Here is a 20,938-nt window from a genome sequence, read left to right on the forward strand (position 1 = left end):
ACAAACAAAAAACCTGGAGAGGTGAAGCCTGCCAAGCTGGCAGGGAGACAAAGGGGAAAAAAAAGTCACTCTTGTTACATAGCCTGCATTAAGAGACTTAAAAAAAATATTAGTGATCTGATACTTATCTACAATATTGTAATATAACGGGTATAATTTCACACCATTCCCATCACCAGATCTGTGTCCCCATTCCCTCCATTGGGAATGGCAGTAGTTAAGAGAACTCTCTCTCTTTTTTTTAACTCTCTATACTTTTCCAGACCTGACAGTGACTGGGTTCCCCTGAATGTCCTGGGAAACAGGAAGGGACCTCTTTCTGAGAAGGTGTAGTGGACAGGGAATCACAACTCTTGACTTTCTTTCCAGAATATGCTTCCAAAGATGACCACAGGGACTTTGCAGGGGAACTGGAGGTCCTCTGTAAACTTGGACACCACCCAAACATCATCAATCTTCTGGGAGCATGTGAACATCGTGGTAAGATGCTTCTTCCTGTCTTTCCTGCAGGCACACTGAATACTGCAACTCGGAAAGATCATAGTCTTAAGAATGTTAGTTCCATATACAGATTGCCATGGATTGGTCTTTTAGAGATGTAAGTGGCAATGCAGGCTCAGCCATTTCTGCCTGAAGGTAGCCATGGCTCTGGGATGCCCTCATCCTTGTCAATCCAAACCTTTTTTTAAGCTACTGTATGAGGTGAACGGGAAGAGACTTCAGCACCAGGAAGAATGAAGTGCATTGGTTCTTCTGAATTGCCTACTATCCTTTTCCCTTCTAATCCAAGAAAAGACAAGACATGCAGAATCTGTGAATATCAACGATTTATTGTCATGTGAAAGTATTAGTGATGCTCTAGTTGAAATAATAACAATAAGCTTATATCATACTTAATTTTTATCTAAAACAATTACCTGGACGGTTAAGTTGGAACTTTATAATGACACTGTTACACATGATCTCAAAATTTACATTACTATATATTTTTTAATGTGGTGCCAGGGAGTGAGCCCATCAGTTTGCACATGTGCCAAACTACTGCTGAGTGAATTCTCTGGACCAGTCTTTCATTGTTCTTTAGATTTATTACTGATGGAGAGAGAATCTGCACCACTCTACTGCATGGGATGCCAGCTCTAACCACTGTGCGACCTCCTGGGCTGCCATAATAAGATAACATTCATTTCCATTTGAACTCTTTCCTTCTTTGTAACTTCTTTAACTATGAGATAACTGGACTTTAACACAATGTATTTGCAAGTAATATTTTTTGAGAGAGGAAAGACACTATAGTAGCTCTGTTCCCATGGAGTGCTTGGTCTCAAACCCAGGGCCTAACACACAGTAAGGAGTATCCTCTACCCAGGGAACTACCTCCTACATTTATGCTGTTAATTCAAGTATTTACTGAGCAGTTTCTGTTGTAATTTGTGTAACTAGATGTGAATGACTGAGTAAAAAAATATTATATAGTGGGTTTAATTTTTATTTGGGCTTAGTGACCTATGGAAAAGTTTGCTCCCACAAAAAAAAAACACTAATTATTTACAAACTTGACAACCTCTTGTTGACTTTGCAGCACACACAGCAACAATAGAAAGAGACTATTTCCTTTTCCTCAATTTATTAAACTAAAAATACTAGCACTTCAAACAAGATACCACTCTGATCTAGTAGTAGTGTAATTCTGAAAGTCATGGCTTTTTAAAAAATGTTTTTATTTATTATTGGGTAGAGACACCTGAAGCACTGCTTCACCATTCCTGAAGCTTTCTCCCTGCAGGTGGGGCCTTGGGGTTTGAACCAGTGTCTTACACACTGCAATGTGGACGCTTAACTATATGTGCTACTGCCTGGCACCAATGACTTTTTTTTTAAGTGATTTCTTGAAAATAATGATCACAGTAGGACAGCAGTAAGAAGTTAAATGACCACCAAGGCAGCTCACTTGCATAATGGGCTACTTTCCCATGTGAGCAGCCCAACAGCCACTGCATTAAAGGAGACTTTGGTCTCTTTCACTTACCCTATTAAAGAAAAAACAAAAAACAACAACAATACCAGCAGAAAAATATAGCTTTAAAAATGTTTGTTCTATCATCACCTTGGCACGTAATTGTTTGACTTACTCTAGCTAAGTGAGAAAGCACATTGACACCAGATTTTAGGTGTATACCTTTCCTCCTAGTATAATAGAATGTCATGCTAGATGTTACCTTGTCTCAGTTTCTTAGGATACCTTTAAAACTCAAATTATTTTAACACTTTTAAAAATGATAACACCACATGGGGTGGAGAGGTAGCACAGTGACTATGCAAACAACTCTCTTGCCTGAGGCCACAAGGCCCCACCCCTCAGCATCACCATAAGTCAGAGCTGAGCTGTGCCCTCGTTACAAAGCAATTTCTATTTCACTGGCTTTTTAGAAAAATGTTTTTTTATTGTTGTAGTTATTATTGTTATTGATGTCATCTTTGTTGGATAGGACAGAGAGAAATGGAAAGAGGGGGAGAGAAAGGTAGACACCTGCAGACCTGCTTCACTGCCTGTGAAGTGACGCCCCTGCAGGTGGGGAGCCAGGGACTTGAACTGGGATCCTTATGCCAGTCCTTGCGCTTTACACCACGTGTAGAATAATGTTTTAAGACAGATTACTTTTGAGTTTAAAAAGAGGAAAAAGCTTAAAACAGATCTTTTCCTTTGAAAACTATTTTTTCCTAAGTTTGCATTTTCTAATTTCTGTGCTTAGTGAGTACAATACTCCAGGCTACTGGTTTTGGGGATGAGGAGAAGGCAGGAATAAAGTTATTTGTTGGGGATCCTTTCACTATCAATATTTTGTTTTATTTTAGTAACTTGAAGAAAAGGCAGAGTGGAATAAGAATAACATGTCTGGATTATTTTAGGTGCTTAAGTTAACATTGAGTCAGGGATAAAATGTGATGTGAGCTAATTGCCCTAGACCTTCTGGAAGCAAATGCTTTGATTTCACTTCCCCATTGCTCCCCAAGAAACCTTCTGTGTTAGTCCCCAGTTGCTGAGGATGGGGCAGGGTGCACGTCTGTGTATGAGAGGGAGAGGAACTCTGGGTCCACACATGACCCCTGTCAGTACTGCAGGGCCATGTTAAGTACCTTCCTTCTTCCTCCCACCACACACAGGTTGATGCTACTAGATGTTGCTTTAACAAAAATGGAGTTTATAGCATTTATCTAGGCCTCAGCACAACTCAGAAATCTCACAGCTGACTAGGGTCCATGCTTAAATGGGTGTTCTGTCCCATTCCCCAAAGGGTACTTGTACCTGGCCATCGAATATGCCCCACATGGAAACCTCCTGGACTTCCTGCGCAAGAGCAGAGTGCTAGAGACTGACCCTGCCTTTGCCATCGCCAATAGCACCGCCTCCACACTGTCCTCCCAGCAGCTGCTTCATTTTGCAGCAGATGTGGCCCGGGGCATGGACTACTTGAGTCAAAAGCAGGTTTGTTCTGAGGATCTTGCTTCACTGTCTTCTGAAATTCTCTCTAGAATCAAGGCTCAAGTCTTTTTTTTTTTCTTCAGCCACTCAATTCCTTTTTATAATCTTCATTATCTTTGTTAATATGCCCTCTCTATATAATGGGTTGCAGGAAAAGTCCTGGTGTATTTTTTTCTATGCTCTTTTGAAAACTCAACAGAAGTTACTATTCCAGGTTGACAATAGATTTGTCTAGTCAACTTTATATGTGCCGGGCTAGCATGGGTATGCCTCTTCTCGGGCACGTATTCTCTGGGTTGAAGAGAATGCTACGGGAGCCAGCCTGGGCTGCTACTCACTCAGTGACTTGAGGGAGATGACTCATGGACTGAGCTCCTGGTGGCGAGGCAATTCAATTCTTTATTGATCAGAGAGTCCAGGCGAAGTGGCAAGTCGGAAATGGAAATGGGCGGAGAAAGGCAAAAGGGACTGGGAAAGGTAGGAACTTCCTTAGCAACTGTTGAGAGGGTTTTAACTGGTAGCATTAATAATACCCTGGGGGCAGGGAGGGTCTTGAGGGTAGAAAGAAGATAGATTAAAGGAATGGAATAGGTGGGGATCTTTCAGGCAAAACAATGATTATGTAGTTAATAAGGGAGCAGGCCATAGTATCAGGAATGCAGGGTGCTTTGTGAGGCAGGGAGTCTGATAAGACCAGGCAAACCTTGGAGGCTTTTGTCCCTCCTTACTTGACCTCTGAGTAGAGAGAGAGACTGACAGGATGGATGTCCCCTCAAGTCAAGCCCTGCCAAGCTCAACTACATCCTCACAATTTCCCAACACATATGTATTTAAAGTTCCTGGATATTAGTTTCATTGGACTGTAAAGAATGCATGGTGAAGGTTAGATAGCATAATGGTTATGGTAGAGACTCTGATGCCTGAGGATCTTTAGTCCCAGGTTCAATCTCCTGTACCAACATCAATCTGTCAACACCCATGTTCAGCAAGGAAGCAATTACAGAAGCCAGACCTTTCACCTTCAGCACCCAATAATGATCCTGGGTCCATACTCCCAGAGGGATAAAGAATAGGGATGCTATCAAGGAAGGGAATGGGATACTGAGTCTGGTGGTAGGAATTGTACCCCTCTTATTCTATGGTCTTGTCAATATTTCCACTTCATAAATAAAAAAATTTTAAATGCATAACAGAAGCCTTACATTGCAACCACAAAATGTAATGAGCTAGTGTTTTTCTTGAAACACTTTTCCCCAAGACATTAATAAGTTATTGAGCAGAATTCACTGATTTTATAAAGAAACTTGAAGGGAACTGGATTTTGGTATCTTTTCAACTCCCTATGCAAACTTCCAACCCCGGCAGCAAAAATAAAATGAAAGGCAAATATAATGAAAATACATGTTTGTTTTTTTTTTTATTTCAGTTTATCCACAGGGATCTGGCTGCCAGGAATATTTTAGTTGGTGAAAACTATGTAGCCAAAATAGCAGATTTTGGATTGTCTCGAGGTCAAGAAGTATATGTGAAAAAGACAATGGTAAGTTCAGAACGGACACTGATAACATCTCCTGAGGTCACTTCTCTGCGCAAATACCATTGTTCTCTGGTGTTTGAGGCATCTGACTGAGCATCCCAGTAGATACTGCTCTAGCCCAGAAAACATTCAAAGTTTTGATTCCTAAAATAACTGTAGCGCCTGTCTTGACCAGTGAAGAAGGATGCCTCATGTGGCCAGATACTTGCACTTGCAAGTCTAGGGGTGCTAAGGAGGCTCAAGGTCTGTACACTTCCAGACCCAAACACCTCTGAGAAGTTCACACAATATCCATTCACTCATGAAAAGACATTTACTACACTTTAAAAAAAGGATGACATAATGAGACTCTACATCACAAGGAGGCCTTAAAAAGACAGTGTATAGGAAGAGAGAAAAGGATTGAAGGAGCAAGGCCCCTGCAAGAAGGGCGCAGTGTTACTAAGGTACCACCAGAGGGCAGAGTGGCCACCTCATAGTCCTATTTTTTAAAATAGGAAAATTTCAACTTTGCATCTCAGATTCACCTGGGGAGCTTTAAAAAAAAAAAATACACAAGCTGACTCCTGCCACTTTTTCTAATTTAATAGTGGAAGTGTTGCAGGCTAATGTACTAGGACTTGGGATCATTGATAAGTGAATGTATCTACCCTGTCCTAGTGTTTATTATAGCAAATAGGTCATGCTTGTGCTCAGTTCTGGTGTACTGTAAGTCAGACACAAAATGGGGGGAAATTTTTAACAGTGTATATGAGAACATACACTGAACTAAACCTGAGGCAGTCATGAAGGGCATCCTGGAGGAGGCAAACTCATGAATCAGACACTGACTACATGGAGGCTACAGTATAAACAAAAGCTCAGAGTGAAGCCTTTGAGATTAATTCAATTTGGCTAAGGTATACTGCAGAAGAATTTAGAACTCAAGGTTGGAGGATAAAACAGAGATAAGATCTTATTGACGAGATTTAAATTTTAGCACAGGACTTGGGGTCTTGGAATAATAGAGGGATTAGGAAATTTGAAAGGACCCAAGAAAGGGCTCACCGGTAGAGTGTATGTTTTACCGTGAGCTTGAGCACCTGCACAAGTGAAGCTTCATGAGTGATGGGGCACTCGTGTCTCCCTTTCTCCAACATTTTATCTTTAAAAAGTCTGCTAGGAATGGTGGAATTGTGCAGGCAGAGAATCCCAATGATAACACTGGTTGCAAAAAAAATATGTGGTTATATTTGTCATATTTAGTGGCCACAATGATTGTGGTATAAATTGTGAGGGGGATCAGAGATTAAATTATGGTCATTAGACAGGAGATGATGCTTATGGCCTGAATAAAATTGACAGCAGTAGGGACGGATAGAAGTAGGTATGAAAAAAGTTGTTGTTTTTTTTTTTAAGAGGAAACTGAGGTCTGGAGAGATAATCCAGCATTTAAGCAGGACTTGTATGGCCACAGTCACAGGGCCAATCTCCAATATCACCACATACCAGAGATGAGTGGTGTTTTGCTCTCTCCCACTCTCATGAAATAAACTATAATATTTTATTTATTGGGTACAGAGAGAAACTGAAATGGAAGTGGGAGAGAAGGAGACACCTGCAGAACTGTTTCACTGCTTAAGAAGCTTTCACCCTGTAGGTGGGGGCTGGGGGCTTGAACCCAGATCCTTGCAAGTGTTACACGTATGCCACCACTTAGCCCCAAAAAAATATTTTAAAAGAAAAAAATGAGGGCCAAGACATAGTTCACAGGGTAAAAACTTTACTGTGAGGACCCAGGTTTGAGCCCCCAAGACCATGGAAAACACAGCACCAAGGGAAGATTCCACAAATGGTGAAGGTGGTATCTTTCCTCTCCCTAACCCCCCGAATTTTTCTTAATGAATTTGGAAGGAAAATGGTTGGGAATAGTGGAACTGGGTAGGCCCAAGAGTGTTCACAAAATGGTGCATATTAGAGACTTCTGGAAATTAGCAATTAGGATGTCTGAGATCAGAAGCAGCAGACAAATTGCATTCCTTACCTGTGAAAGGGAAGGGAGCTTGAGTTGTAGCTGAGGCAAGGGGCAGGGTGGACACAGTGCATATGTGAGAAAGAACTTTAGAATATTACTTCACAACAAACAGAACTGCAGACGCAAATAACAGGGTCGGGAGGGTCCACTAAAGCATGGTCCGAGAGAAAGCCAGCTCCAGTGGTGCTCAGACAGCTCCCCCAGATAGTCCTGATTTTGCCCCACTCCCTGGCTAACACAAGTTGAAATGCCACTGTCAGAGCTTGGCCAAATCCCTGGGAGCCACCTCTACAGGGTTCACCAGCAATTCAAATAGGTCACACCTATGTCTGTGGGCTTGAGCTTACTTCAGGTAAGCTGTGAACATTGGAAAAGGTCTCCTCCTGCCTAAGTGACGTCTCACCTTGTTCTCTCTAGGGAAGGCTCCCAGTGCGCTGGATGGCCATCGAGTCACTCAATTACAGTGTCTACACAACCAACAGTGATGTGTGAGTAGCCCCTCACTTTGTCAGAGGTTTTAAAGAGTGAGGAGAGGGGTGGAGGTAGTGGGAGGTCACTCACCCTTATAGAGCATGTGATTTACCATGCAAGAGGCCCTGGAGTTGAGCCCTAGTACAACACCAGCAGAAGCTTCACAAATAGTGCAACAGTTTGGTGATGCCTCTCACTTTCTTTCTCCCATCCTCAAAGATGGAGAATGAAATAGATCAACAAAATAGCTCATCTGGATAGTGAACCTACTGGCCATGCATGAGACTCAGGTTCAAGCCCAACCCCCTACTGCATTGGAGGAAGCAATAGTCTCTTTCCCTCTCCCTCAAAAAGTCAGCTCAGAGCAATGAAAAGGGGGTGGGGGAGAAGCATGAAAACGAAGGCCTGAGAACAGTAGAATCACATAAGCACAAGGTCTTGGTGTCACCAAAAGAGAGAAATGTGTTTATGTCCCACCACAGAGCAGACTATTTTCAGATATAAAATGACTGGTGGTGGGCTCAGGGACCATCTCTGCTGTAGCTTGCAGTGAAAGGAAGGGCTGTGCTGAGTGCCAGGTCGACCCCACAAACAGAAGGTCTATGGATGGAACAGTCAGGCCCAAAGAGTGAGGTAACTTGTCCAAGGATTTTACTTATTCCTAGGGATGGGGAGGTCACTATTGATTATCATACTCCCACTGCATAAAAAGTTCATTCACATCTCTGTATAACGGATCCCTACTTGGATCAAAATACAGTAAGAAGCCTCAAGGGGTTTATTAACCAGGTCTTGCAAGTCTTAGGTGGCAGACACAAAGGTAATTCAGATCTGTCCAGTTTGAAAAATTTCACCTGCTCTCCACAGCACCACCTCACATTCTCTGCCTTCAGTGACTTGGGGGGTGTCTGGCAAAACTCAACTTTCTGTTACAATCCTTCTATCAGCCTCTGAAGAGAAAAATGATCTGTTGTGTGCAAGGCCCAGTCTAGGAAGTAGGATGAATGAATCTACCTTTGTTCTTTTTAATAACAAATAGTGAGTTATCTGGATTCTGGGGCAGAAACGTGGCTGAACTATAAGTGATTGTTTTTCTGTTCATTCTTCAGGTGGTCTTACGGCGTGTTGCTGTGGGAGATAGTCAGCTTAGGTGAGTACACACATTCATCTACATGTGAGACTCCAGCCCCTCCGCCACTGTATTATCTATAGATGCTGCCACCAGAGAGGACTTAGAACCTTCTGAGTTGCCACATAATAATGTACTTATTCTCATTATTTCTTTTCAAAAGGCCCCTATTTGATGCTATATTTACTGCTTACAATCCGGTGGCCAGGACCTTCATTATAAGTTCATCACTTCTGCAAATGCAAATATATTATAGAACTAGCTTCAGTTTATGTCTGTCCCACCATGAAAAGTCAGTTTTCAAAGTTTTATAACTATTACAAAACCAAAACTGGAAAGCATAGGAAAGCTGTTATTTTTTTTTTCCTACGTGTGTGTATGTTTTCCAAGTTTTCTACAATAAGCATGCATTGTTTCTATAGTTAAATTCAGGTGTAGCTCATTGGTAGAGACAGGCTTCAGTAGATGAGGTTCTGGGCTAGAGCCCCAGCACCAAATATGTGTGTGTATTACATATTTACACACATATTCAAATAACATGTATAAAATACGAGTTATGTATAAAACACGAGTTATATTTTATTTTTTTTAAATATTTACTTTTTAGACAGAGACAGAAATGGAGAGTGGAGGGGAGACACCTGCTTCACCACTTGTGAAGCCTTCCCCCTGCAAGTGGGGACCAGGGGCTTAAACCCATGTCCTTGTGCACTGAATGTGTGCGCTTAACCAGGTGCGCCACCGCCTGGCCCCTGAGTTATATTTTCAGTTATGGCAAAAAGTCATCTCCTTGGTAGTAGAGATGCGCTATGTGTAGACAGACATGAGGAAGAGGAAAGGTGCCCTGTGGTGGCTCTTTCCACTGAAGGAATGGAGCCCCAGTCTAGTTTTGACATGCACTGGGTGTTCACCCATCTTTCTCCCAGTCTCTGGAGTCCCAGGACACAGAGCCTCCCACACCAGAGGAGCTTGGGATAATGTGGTTTCCTGTCTTCCAGGCGGGACCCCATACTGTGGGATGACATGCGCTGAACTCTACGAGAAGCTGCCCCAGGGCTACCGACTGGAGAAACCCCTAAATTGTGACGATGAGGTGTAAGTAGTGCCTCACCCCATGGGCATTTTATCTTACTTTTTTTTTTTTTTTTTTTTGATTTTTAAAAAAACCTTTATTGACTGGATGGAGAGAGACACCTGCAGCAATGCTTCACCACCTGTAAAGCTTCCCCCACCCCCTGCTGGAACCTGGGTCCTTGCACACTATAACGGGAGCCTTTTTTCTACATTTATTATTCATGAATAATGAAACTGACTTTGGGAATGTAGTGATTTCAAAACCTATATTAAGGAAGATAGACTTTTCTTCACAGGATTAAGAGTATAAACTGTTCAGAAGAGAATGCTTTAGTGACCTAACCATCCCCAGAATTAGTTTAGGTGGAAGCTACGAATGGCACTCTATGGAAAATGAAAGGCTTTGGCTTGAGCAAATAGGTTAATATCTAAAACATTTCTAAGGGGGTGGTACTATTAACTGTGTAACTGGAATAAGAACCATTGCTGGACAAAAGAATTCCATCTTTTAAAGTTCAATCCATAAGAAGTCATTTTTTATTTTTTACCAGAGTACTGCTCAGCTCTGGCTTATGGTGGTGTGGCAAAAGCACACTCTCTGTGTCCTATCCAACAAAATGGAAAAAAAAAAAAAGGCCTCTGGGAGCAGTGAATTTGTAGTGTCAACACTAAGCCCCAGTGATAACCCTGGAGGCAATATATATACAGAGATATAGCTATGGAATAAGCCTTCTACAACCACCCCATTTGCATGAGGCACAAATAGTAACCAAAAATAAGAGAATAAAGTTTCAGCACCACCTGCTAGAAAAACAAAAGATAAGCCGCTCATTTCTAAGGTGCATATCCAGATTTTAAACAAAATTCAGGATAATTTAAAAGGAGATAATACCAAACAATCTGAGACCTCAAGGTAATAAAAGGAAGATCAAACTCGGAAGATATGGTATCTCTCTAACGGGCAGAGAATACAAAGTAGCTATTATAGAGAAGCCTGGAACAGTAATACAAGAAGCTCAGGAATAAAATCAACATAAGGTAGATATTGTTGAACTTTTATAATATGCAGATCCAAGAACTCAAATGATGAGATCAGGGGTGTTAAAGAAAGCTATGACGATAGAATAAATGTAATGGAGGAATTAATCAGATAGCCCAAAAATACAACCTCACAATGATCCAAGTGGAAGAAAAATATTTATTTATTATTTTTAAAATATTGTATCAATTGAATATTGAAGAAATACTGTAAGAACTAACCTCTTCCATTAGGAAAGGCAATATAATGGCTGTTTGTACTCTAGAAGGTGGAAGGAATTTTTAAGTCCACGAAGCTAACAGAACACCTGATTGTCTCTAATGCAGAGAATCCTACCCAAGACACAAAGTAGGGAAAATGTCAAGAATTTGACATACAGGCCAGAAGATGACTTACTCAGACCACAAGCCTCCAGGATGAAACCCAGGGAGGACAATGGCATGAGGGGAAGCTCCACAGATGGTGCTGTGATACCAGTCCTTCTCTCTGAAATAAAAACAAATCGAACTGTCAGCCTAGGAGTGGTAGAATCACACTTATGTGAGGCTTAAGTGCTGAAAAAAAAAAAAGTTCAAGAAAATTTCTAAAGGAGAAAAGCAGGTAATACATAAAGAAACCCCATCTAGAAATCACAATTCTCAGTAGAACTTATACAAATCTGAGTGGAAATGATATTTTCTCAGCATTCAAAGATAAAAACTGACCATTCATACTTCATGGGACCAGGCAGTGGCACACCTGGTTAAGTGCTCACATTACAGTGCTCAAGGACCCAGGCACCCCACTTTCAACTTCTCAACCCAATAATAAATAATAAAATAAATACACACACACACACACACACACACACACACACACACACACACACATATATCTATCCCACAGATATGAGGAAGAAAGTCTTTCCCATACAAACAAAACTGATCTTACTTACTAATAAAGAATTGAAAGGTGCTCCTCTACCTAAAGAAATATCAGAAAAACTTGACTAAGGAAATCAGCAGAATCAGAAAGCAAAAGACCAAATGCAAATAGTATCTCTCATATCAATAATTGCCCTAAATGAGATGAACTCACCAATTGTAAGGAAGAGAGTGGCTGAATGGGTTAGAAAAAAAAAAAATCTGGAAGGTGGCACAGTAGATAAAGCAATGGACTCTCGAGCATGAGGTCCCGAGTTCAGTCACCGGCAGCACATGTGCCAGAGTGATGTCTAGTTCTTTCTCTCCTCCTGTCTTTCTCGTGAATAAATAAAATCTTTAAAAAAAGAAAAAGAAAAAGAAAAATACAACCCTATGCTTCCAAAAAGAGAGACTAAAGACATAGATTGTAGGGAATGGAAAATTTTAAAAAGCAGGCACCTCTACAATTAACTGACATAAAATAGACTTCCAGAGTAAAGAAAAAAAGGGGGGCGTAGTAAGGAACAATAATGGGTACCACATAAAAAGATCAAAACAGGGAGTCGGGCGGTAGTTCAGCGGGTTAAGCGCAGGTGGCGCAAAGTGCAAGGACCAGCCTAAGGATCCCGGTTTGAACCCTCGGCTCCCCACCTGCAGGGGAGTCGCTTCACAAGCGGTGAAGCAGGTCTGCAGGTGTCTGTCTTCCTCTCCTCTCTGTCCTATCCAACAACAACAATAAAACAACAGGGCAACAAAAGGGAATTTAAAAAAAGATTGAAACAACAGAAAGACAGAATATTTATACCCAAAAAAGATCGAAGAATCAAAACAGGAAGAGAGAATTCTTATTAATAATCATATGCCCAAGGTGAGGAAGACAGCATAATAGTTACACAAAAAGACTCACGCCAGAGGCTCCAAAGTCCCAGGTTCAATCCCGACACCACCATAGGCCAGAGCTAAGCAGTGTTTTATATCTGTATCACTAACATTAAGTAAAATATATATTTTAAAAAGTATATACACACACATATATATCCAATATATGAGTGCCCAAATATATAAAGGAAATATAAACAGACATATAGCTCCCTATAGGGGAGACACTGACAACCCACTGGCAGGGAGCCATGGACAGGAAATCAAGGAAAATAATAGCCTTAAATGACAAACTAGAGGGGCCAGGTGGTGCACCTGCTGGAGCACACACAACATCATGCAGAAGGACCTGGTTTCAAGCTTCCGTTCCCCACCTGCAAGGTTAACCTTGCTTCATGAGTGGTGAAGCAGGTCTACAGGTGTCTTCCTCTCGCTCTGTAGCTTCACCTCCCCTCTCAATTTTTCTGTCTTATCAAAGTAGAAAAAAAAACAAAACTAACAAGATTAGATGAGATGGACTTAACAAAGAAGTCTACCCCAACACAACTATATATTTTTTTCAAGTACTCATGAAATAGAACATATGTTGGGAGGTGAAAAAATCACTATAAATTCATGGTTGAAACCCTATTAATTATCGTTTTGGATCACACTGGCATGAAGCTCAGTCACAGAGAGTGGGAAACCACAAATAAGAGGAGACTGAACACAACAATTGTTTCTTTTTTTTTTCTTTTTTTGTTCCTTTTTTTTTATTGCTGGGCTCGGTGCCTGCACCATGAATCCACCGCTCCTGGAGGCCATTTTTCCCCCTTTTTGTTGCCCTAGTTGTTGCAGCCTTGTTGCGGTTATTATTGCCATTGTTGACGTTGCTTTGTTGTTGGATAGGACAGAGAGAAATGGAGAGAGGAGGGGAAGACAGAGAGAGAGGGGAGAGAAAGATAGACACCTGCAGACCTGCTTCACCGCCCGTGAAGCGACTCTCCTGCAGGTGGGGAGCCGGGGGCTCGAACCGGGATCTTTACGCTGGTCCCTGCGCTTTGCGCCACGTGCGCTTCACCCACTGTGCCACCGCCCGACTCCCACAACAATTGTTTCTAGGAGGAAAGCAAAGGAGAACCAAAAGGATATGTCCATGCAGACATTTATTTTAAAAAAAACTATGGGGGGCCAGGTGGTGAGGCACCTGATTGAGTGCACATTACAATGCGCAAGGAACCAGGTTCAAGCTCCCAGTCCCCACCTGCAGGGGGAGAGCTTCATGAGTGGTGAAGTGGTGTTGTAGGGGTCTCTGTCTCTCCCCAATAAATAAAGATATTAAAAAAATGTTTTTTTTAAAAACTATGGGATGCAATATAGGCATTACTAAGAGAAAAGGTCATAGCAAAACAGGCATACCTAAGGAAAAAAGATAACTCACAAAGGATTTTAAGCTACACCTAAATTGACAAGAAAAAGAAGAAAAAATTCAGAAGTAATAGTAAGAAAATAATAATTAGGGCAGGGAGTTGGGCGGTGGCGCAAGGACCAGCATAAGGATCCCGGTTCGAGCCCCCGGCTCCCCACCTGCAGGGGAGTCGCTTCACAAGCGGTGAAGCAGGTCTGCAGGTGTCTATCTTTCTCTCCCCCCTCTCTGTCCTATCCAACAACATCAATCATAACTACAACAATAAAACAAGGGCGACAAAAGGGACTAAGTAATAAATAAATAAATATTTTTAAAAAATAATAATTAGGGCAAAAAAATCAAAACAATTCAGAAGGTCAATGAAAACAAGCTGACTCTTTTAAGAAATAAGCAAAATGGCAGCTCTTTAGCCAAAGTCACAAACCAAACACATAATCAGAAAGTAACAGCACGTACTACAAAAATACCAAGAGTATCCTAAAAGAGTACTAGTACTACCTATATGCTAACAAATTGGCTGATCTAAGAGAAATAGAAAATCTGGAAAGGCATATACTACTTGCAGATGACATGATACTATATATAAAATTCCTGAAGATTCCAATGAAAAACCCATTAGAGAACCAGCAAGGTAAGTCACTTGGCTAGAGAGCCTGCTCCGCCATGCTTGCAACTAGGTTCAAACCAGACTCCCAGAACACTGGATAAAGCTTCACTGCTGTGCTCTCTCTGTCTGTCTTAAGCTGGCCTACAGCTATGAGGCCCTGGTGATGACAAAACCAAACAAGTAAGCAAAGTACTCTAGTAGAAGTAATACATAGTAAAGTTGCAGCTTACAAAGTTAATATTTAAAAAAAGATGTTGCATTTTATACTCAATGACCTATCAGAAACAGACCTCAAAAGAAAATCCTATTTATAATCGCATAAATAATTAAATGTCGGGTGGTGGCACAGCTGGTTGAGTGCACATGTTTTAATGCACAAGAACTCAGGTTCAAGCCCCCAGTTCCCATCTGCAGGGGGAAAGCTTTGCAAGTAGGGAAGCAGTGCTGCAGGTGTCTCACTGTCTCTATCCCTCCTTATCACTGCCTTCCTTAAGTCTAACCAAAGAGATGAAAGGTCTGTACACCAAAAATGAAGACATTCTAGAAAGAAACAAATAGATATTCTATGTCCCTGGACTGGAAGAATTGATGCATAAAATGACTGTTTTGCTTAAGGCAATATAAATATTCAATGTAATCCATATAAAACACCCTTTTTTTTTTTTTTTTTTTGCTTCCAGGGTTATCACAGGGGGCTCAGTGCTGCATTATGAATCCACTGCTCCTGGAGGTTATTCTTTTCCCTTTTGTTGCCCTTGTTGTTGGATAAGACAGAGGGGGAGAAAAAAGACACCTGCAGGTGGGGAGCCGGGGGCACCATGTGTGCTTAACCTACTGTGCTACCGGCTGCCCCCCCATTATGTTTTTATAGGATAAAAAGTCTTAAAATTTTTATGAAGCCACCCAGACTCCAAAGAGAGCAATTCTGCTAAGAAAGAAAATCCACCACTATATTTTTATTGACAAATAATTTATGACAAAGGAGTCAAGAATATGTAAGTCTAGGTAGGGAAGGAAAAGGGTGTTAGGGACCCAGTGCACGATGGTTAGAGAGGATTTAAGTTGGCGATGGGGAGAAGGCAACTCTTCTATACTGTTGGTGGCTATGAATTGGCACAGTCATTAGTAAATACTGTTAAATGGTCCCTCAATAACAAACAAAATAGAACTACTATATGTAACCCCTCTTATCCTATGGTCTTGTCAATATTTCCATTTTATAAATAAAAATTAAAAAATAACTACATGACCCAGATATACCACTTCAAATATTTATGCAGTATTATTTACAATACTAAGACATGAACAACCTAAGTGTCCGTCAATAGATGACTGGATAAAGAGGATGCAGTATACACATGAGGAAATACTACTCAGCTATAAAAAAAGGAAAGAAAGAAAATCGTCATTTTGAAACAAGATGGATGGATGGTAATATTCTAAGTGAAATGTGTTAAATGGAAATAGAAAAAATACTATAAATTCACTCATTTGTGGCACAAATAAAGCAAACAAATCCTTAAATATAAAGAACACACTTGTGGTAATGAGGTTGGAGGTAGGTAGATGAGGAAAGTGTGTCAAATATATAGCTATATAAGGAAACAAGGCTTAGGTGGTGATCATGATACAGTTTTTATACAGATGGAATTACAGTGATGGAGGCCTGACTCATGTTATAAACCAATAATATTACCTCAAATGCTATTTTGAAAACCTGGTTAGACAGGGCTTTTAAGTGGCATGACTTCCTAGTGTTTTTACTATGCTAATTAATAAGAATACAGTATATAACATGTAGCATTTTGCACATTTATTTAAGTCTAAATTCATTTAAAAATAAAACACTAATATTTTTAGGGATATCATTTTCCAAGGGGAAAATAACTCATCTTTTTCTGGATAATTAGAATAGGTGAAATCATGATTCTGTAAGAACAGTACCCAACGCAGATGTGCTATTTATGGGGAGATGAAGGAGACCTGAGTAAGGAGGTGGAAGTCTAATAAAAACTTGTGAGGTGCTGTATTTGTCTACTGATGGATATGCCTAGTAATTATATATTGAGTGGTTACAGTTTTTTTTTTCCTTTTGCCCCATACCCAACAATGACTATGTCTACGACTGAATATAATTGCACAAGTTAATCCTTTACCTTTTTATTTCCAAAGGTATGATCTAATGAGACAATGCTGGCGGGAGAAGCCTTATGAGAGGCCCTCATTTGCTCAGATACTGGTGTCCTTAAATAGGATGTTAGAAGAACGCAAGGTGAGTATAAGGTTTGGAGCAGAGGTATTTAGCTGCACTTTCTTAGGTGCTCCTGTGACCACTATGGTCCATACAAAACAGTTTCTACAATTCAGTGCGTTTTTCTGGGCCTAACCATGGGTCTTGCAGAAACTTCCCAAGGGATATCATCCTCAAACTTTGCGCAAATTGTCTGCAGATTCTCCATAAATAGTTACACATGTTATAACACTAGAGAATTAGCCTATTCAAGCTGAAATCTCATCAGGTAAATAGCCTCCCTATTCACTTTCATAGGTGAAAGACCCAAGACACACAGGAAGATCACAACAGAATCTGGTCTACAGGTTGTTAGGGAGAAAAATTTTAGGTCTTTGTATGGACCTGTAATTCAAACAGCAAGACTAAGGCAGGGAAATAAGATTCTGAAAGTCATCAAAACCCAAGTGATGGTTACAGCAGAGATGTGGGTGAGATTATACAGGAAGTGGGGGTGATGAGAAGTGGGAAAATGGAGCCTTAGAGAAGAAGGCGCATGTGTGTGCAGCAAGGAAACAAGAAGAGGGATCACTTGGTGGCTTGCAGATACCAAACTTTGCATTTCAGGTAGGGAGGGGCCCCTCAAACACAACAGAGGGATTATGGACTGAAAAGTGTCTCCCACCTAAAGAAGCCCAGGGCATTGCTATAATTGCTCCAGTAGAGGCAGAACTGAGGCAGCCTATGTCTCTGAATCACTTACTTGCTCTTCTAGACCTACGTGAACACCACCCTTTATGAGAAGTTTACCTATGCGGGAATTGACTGCTCTGCTGAAGAGGCAGCCTAGAACAGGCCGTCTTCATCTGTACACTGCTTCCCCTTCATGAGAGACCCTTTTATCTATTGATGCAAAGAAAGCCAGCAAGACTCTGCCAAGAGATGTGATATAGACATGTAAATATATTTCTGTATGTCTGGAACCTTCACACACACACAGGAACTCTCCCCCCCACAAGTGTGCATCTTGTACACACAGTGATTCTAATGGGACTGTATATACTGCTTTTGAGAAAGAATGAGGTGGATCAGAATGCCTGTTTTGTGGTTTTATATGCAATAATATATATATTTTTTTCTTAAGTGTGGACTTCCTAGGAAGGTGTGAGAGTACAATTCTTGAAATACATAACTCATTCTAGATATTTTTATATTTACTTTTGTATTCAATGCTACAAAATGTTTTTCTGTGTAAAAGTAAAATATTGTTAATAAATCTAACAATATCCTTACACTACAGGTGAAGTAAATGTATGAATTCTAACAGGACATATGTTAGTATTTGAGACTGAAAAGTCCAAGTGAAATAAGATTCTTCTGTCTCTAAAAATCTTCCCACATCCATAAAGGCCACGACAACTTAATTACCTGGCAACTCTTTCATGAGCCCACAAGTCAGTCCAGAATGCTAGCACCGAACACAGACTTACATATCATTTCTTAGAAACCTCAGGATGTTCAGAAAAGTATAAATAAGTTTAATCAGGAAATTTGTGAGATTTAGTTTTAGGTTTTTTTTAATAACATTGATTTGTGTGTTTAAAGAAATAAAAATAGAAGGCCTGGAGTTAATTGTATCAAATTCACATCCCTATAGGTATTGCACTTTGTAAAAAGTTTTAGATCTGATTATTTGTGAGTTTACCATTTATACTGCAGGCACATATTTCACTGAGGTCATTTAGAAATGAATAAATGTCTTGAATACTTACTTTTTGTCCAGGAGTGTGTCTTGTAGATATTGTCAAATGTCTATTATAACTTAAAGAGAAATGCCTTAAAATAGCAATCCCTAACTTCTCGGCACTATGCATACAGACCAGCTGGTGACTATACTTCTATATACTAGACATATATATATGTGTGTATGTGTGTGTGTGTGTGTGTATATATATGTATGTATATATATATATATATATACATACATATATATACACATATATATATGACTATATACTATCCATGGAATCTCAAGCTCACAAAAACAGAAATCTCCAAGAAACAAACTAATTCTAGTACATTCTCTTGTATCAAGGGAGGACACCTATCACACCATTCCAATGTGAGTTAAGGACTTAGAATTGGGACCTATTTTAATTGTTAAAATGTTAAACAGCAATTCAATACAGCACACAATGTTACTAATTCCTGCCACCTACCAAGAAACTGCCATGACTATCAGCTGATTTTTAAACCCCAGAAAAGACTTATATAATACATTCAAACTTATAAACAGAACTAAGATCTCTACCCAAGAATACTCAGTTCAACTACTAATACATATTCATTACCATCAAACTAACCCTACAAGAAATAGTAAAGGGCTTACTTAAAAGTAACAATACCAAATGGTCTCACTCATATGGAATATATAAGGAAGCAAATCAATGGAAACAAGCAAAATCAAGTAAAGACAAATCTTTGAATTCAGACTGCTGAACAGAGGCCGCCAAAAGGAAATTTGGGGTGGTGTGGGCTGCCAGATGGGGTGAGTTCAATGCACTTTGATGGAGGGAGAATACTATTTTGGTGGTGGGTGTGGTATATAGCAACATAGTTTGAAGAAGTGTGTCAAACTGTACTTCTGTAATAGTCTTGTAAAACAAGGTGACTTAAAAAAATATTGTGGAGGGTAGATAGCATAATGGTTATGCAAACAGACTCTCATGCCTGAGGCTCCAAAGTCCCAGGTTCAATCGCCCACACCACTATAAGCCAGAGCTGAACAGTGCTCTGATTAAAAAGAAAAAAAAAATAGTAAGGAGGTACACAGAAAAAAAAAAAAAAACAGAATGGGAGAAAATCTTCACACCAACTGAAGTCTGGCCCATGAATACAAAGACTAGACACCCCACCTGCAGAGGAGTCGCTTCACAGATGGTGAAGCAGGTCTGCAGTTGTCTCTCTCTATCTCCCCTTCCCCCTATCCATTTCTCTCTGTCTTGTCCCACAATGACATTAGTAACAACAAGGGCAACAAAAGGGAATAAATAAGTCTAGACATCTTGCTGAGCAATTATTTATTAACAGTCTCACTGTAACTACTGATCTGAGCAGTAGACTTTAGGACTCTCAACCCTAGCAGAGAAACCATACCTTTGTTCAGTCATACAAGATTTAGGATATTTATATTAGCCAGGAGCAAACACATTCATCATTCTGAATGATTCACCACAGGCACTAGACTCTTCAAGAATGTTTGTGAGGCAAGCCTAGTTGTAGAGGAAACAACTGTTGTGCTCACAACTGAAGTAATAATTAGCTACCAAACCAGAAAAGCTTAACAGAAGCTACACTCAAGGAATAAGAACAGTGTAACAGCCACAGTAATCATAGGAGCAAAACTGTTCTGCAACAGCAGGTCATGGAACACTCACTCAGAGCTTTCTGTGGATTATTACACTACAGTTTGTACAGTAGCCTAATGAAGTGGGTATTTTTAAACTTTTTTTTAATCAGTGATTTAATAATGATTGAAAAGATTATGGGGTAAGAGGGGTGCAATTCCAAACAACTTCCCCCACCAGAGTTCTGAATCCCACCCCCTCCATTGGAAGCTTCCCTATTCTTTATCCCTCTGGGAGCATGGACCAAAGATCTTTATGGGGTGCAGAAGGTGGAAGGTGATGAAGTAGGTATTTTATTGTTTTACACAGTCAAGGAAACCAAAATTTCAAAAAGGTTAACAAAGTTTCACAAGTATAGTAAAAAAGGAACAAATACAAGTATTCTCACTTTTAGGTCCACTTTCCTCAAATATGAGAATGGGGGGTGGGGGGTGGGGGCAGCATGAGTAGAGAGAGGGTCCACAATGAAGTGAGACAGATGGCAGCCAGACTTCTCTCCTTTGAACTTAGCTGAGCAAGCCCCTGGTCCTCACCTGCAGGGGGAAAGCTTCACAAGTGGTGGTGAAGCAGGGCAGCAGGTGTCTCTTTGTCTCTTTTCCTGTGCCCCCTCTCAATTTCTCTCTTTCTCTATTCAATAATAAAAATATTTTTAACATAACTTAGTTGCAGAAGGCATATCAGGAGTCAGTTCACCTGACCTATCACATTTCAGCAGTTTATTTATCTGTCTGGGAGAGGGAGTATGGACAAGGGCTCA

General features: G+C 40.4%; 1 protein-coding gene across 2 annotated transcripts in view; it reads left to right on the forward strand.

The window, feature by feature from the left end:
* TEK (TEK receptor tyrosine kinase) overlaps nucleotides 1–18,545 on the forward strand; it is a 125,196-nt gene extending 106,651 nt beyond the window's left edge. For both annotated transcript variants that reach the window (XM_060199671.1, XM_016193914.2), the window contains exons 16-23: nucleotides 370–480; nucleotides 3,297–3,487; nucleotides 4,911–5,024; nucleotides 7,453–7,523; nucleotides 8,616–8,656; nucleotides 9,634–9,730; nucleotides 16,717–16,816; nucleotides 17,550–18,545. In XM_060199671.1, the coding sequence (XP_060055654.1) occupies nucleotides 370–480; nucleotides 3,297–3,487; nucleotides 4,911–5,024; nucleotides 7,453–7,523; nucleotides 8,616–8,656; nucleotides 9,634–9,730; nucleotides 16,717–16,816; nucleotides 17,550–17,624 (800 nt within the window). In that variant the 3' untranslated portion in view covers nucleotides 17,625–18,545. The remainder of the gene's footprint in view (nucleotides 1–369; nucleotides 481–3,296; nucleotides 3,488–4,910; nucleotides 5,025–7,452; nucleotides 7,524–8,615; nucleotides 8,657–9,633; nucleotides 9,731–16,716; nucleotides 16,817–17,549) is intronic.
* The last annotated feature ends 2,393 nt before the right edge of the window (nucleotides 18,546–20,938 follow it).

The sequence above is a fragment of the Erinaceus europaeus genome, chromosome 10 (genome assembly GCF_950295315.1).
Source record: "Erinaceus europaeus chromosome 10, mEriEur2.1, whole genome shotgun sequence".
In the NCBI taxonomy this organism is placed as follows: Eukaryota; Metazoa; Chordata; class Mammalia; order Eulipotyphla; family Erinaceidae; genus Erinaceus; species Erinaceus europaeus.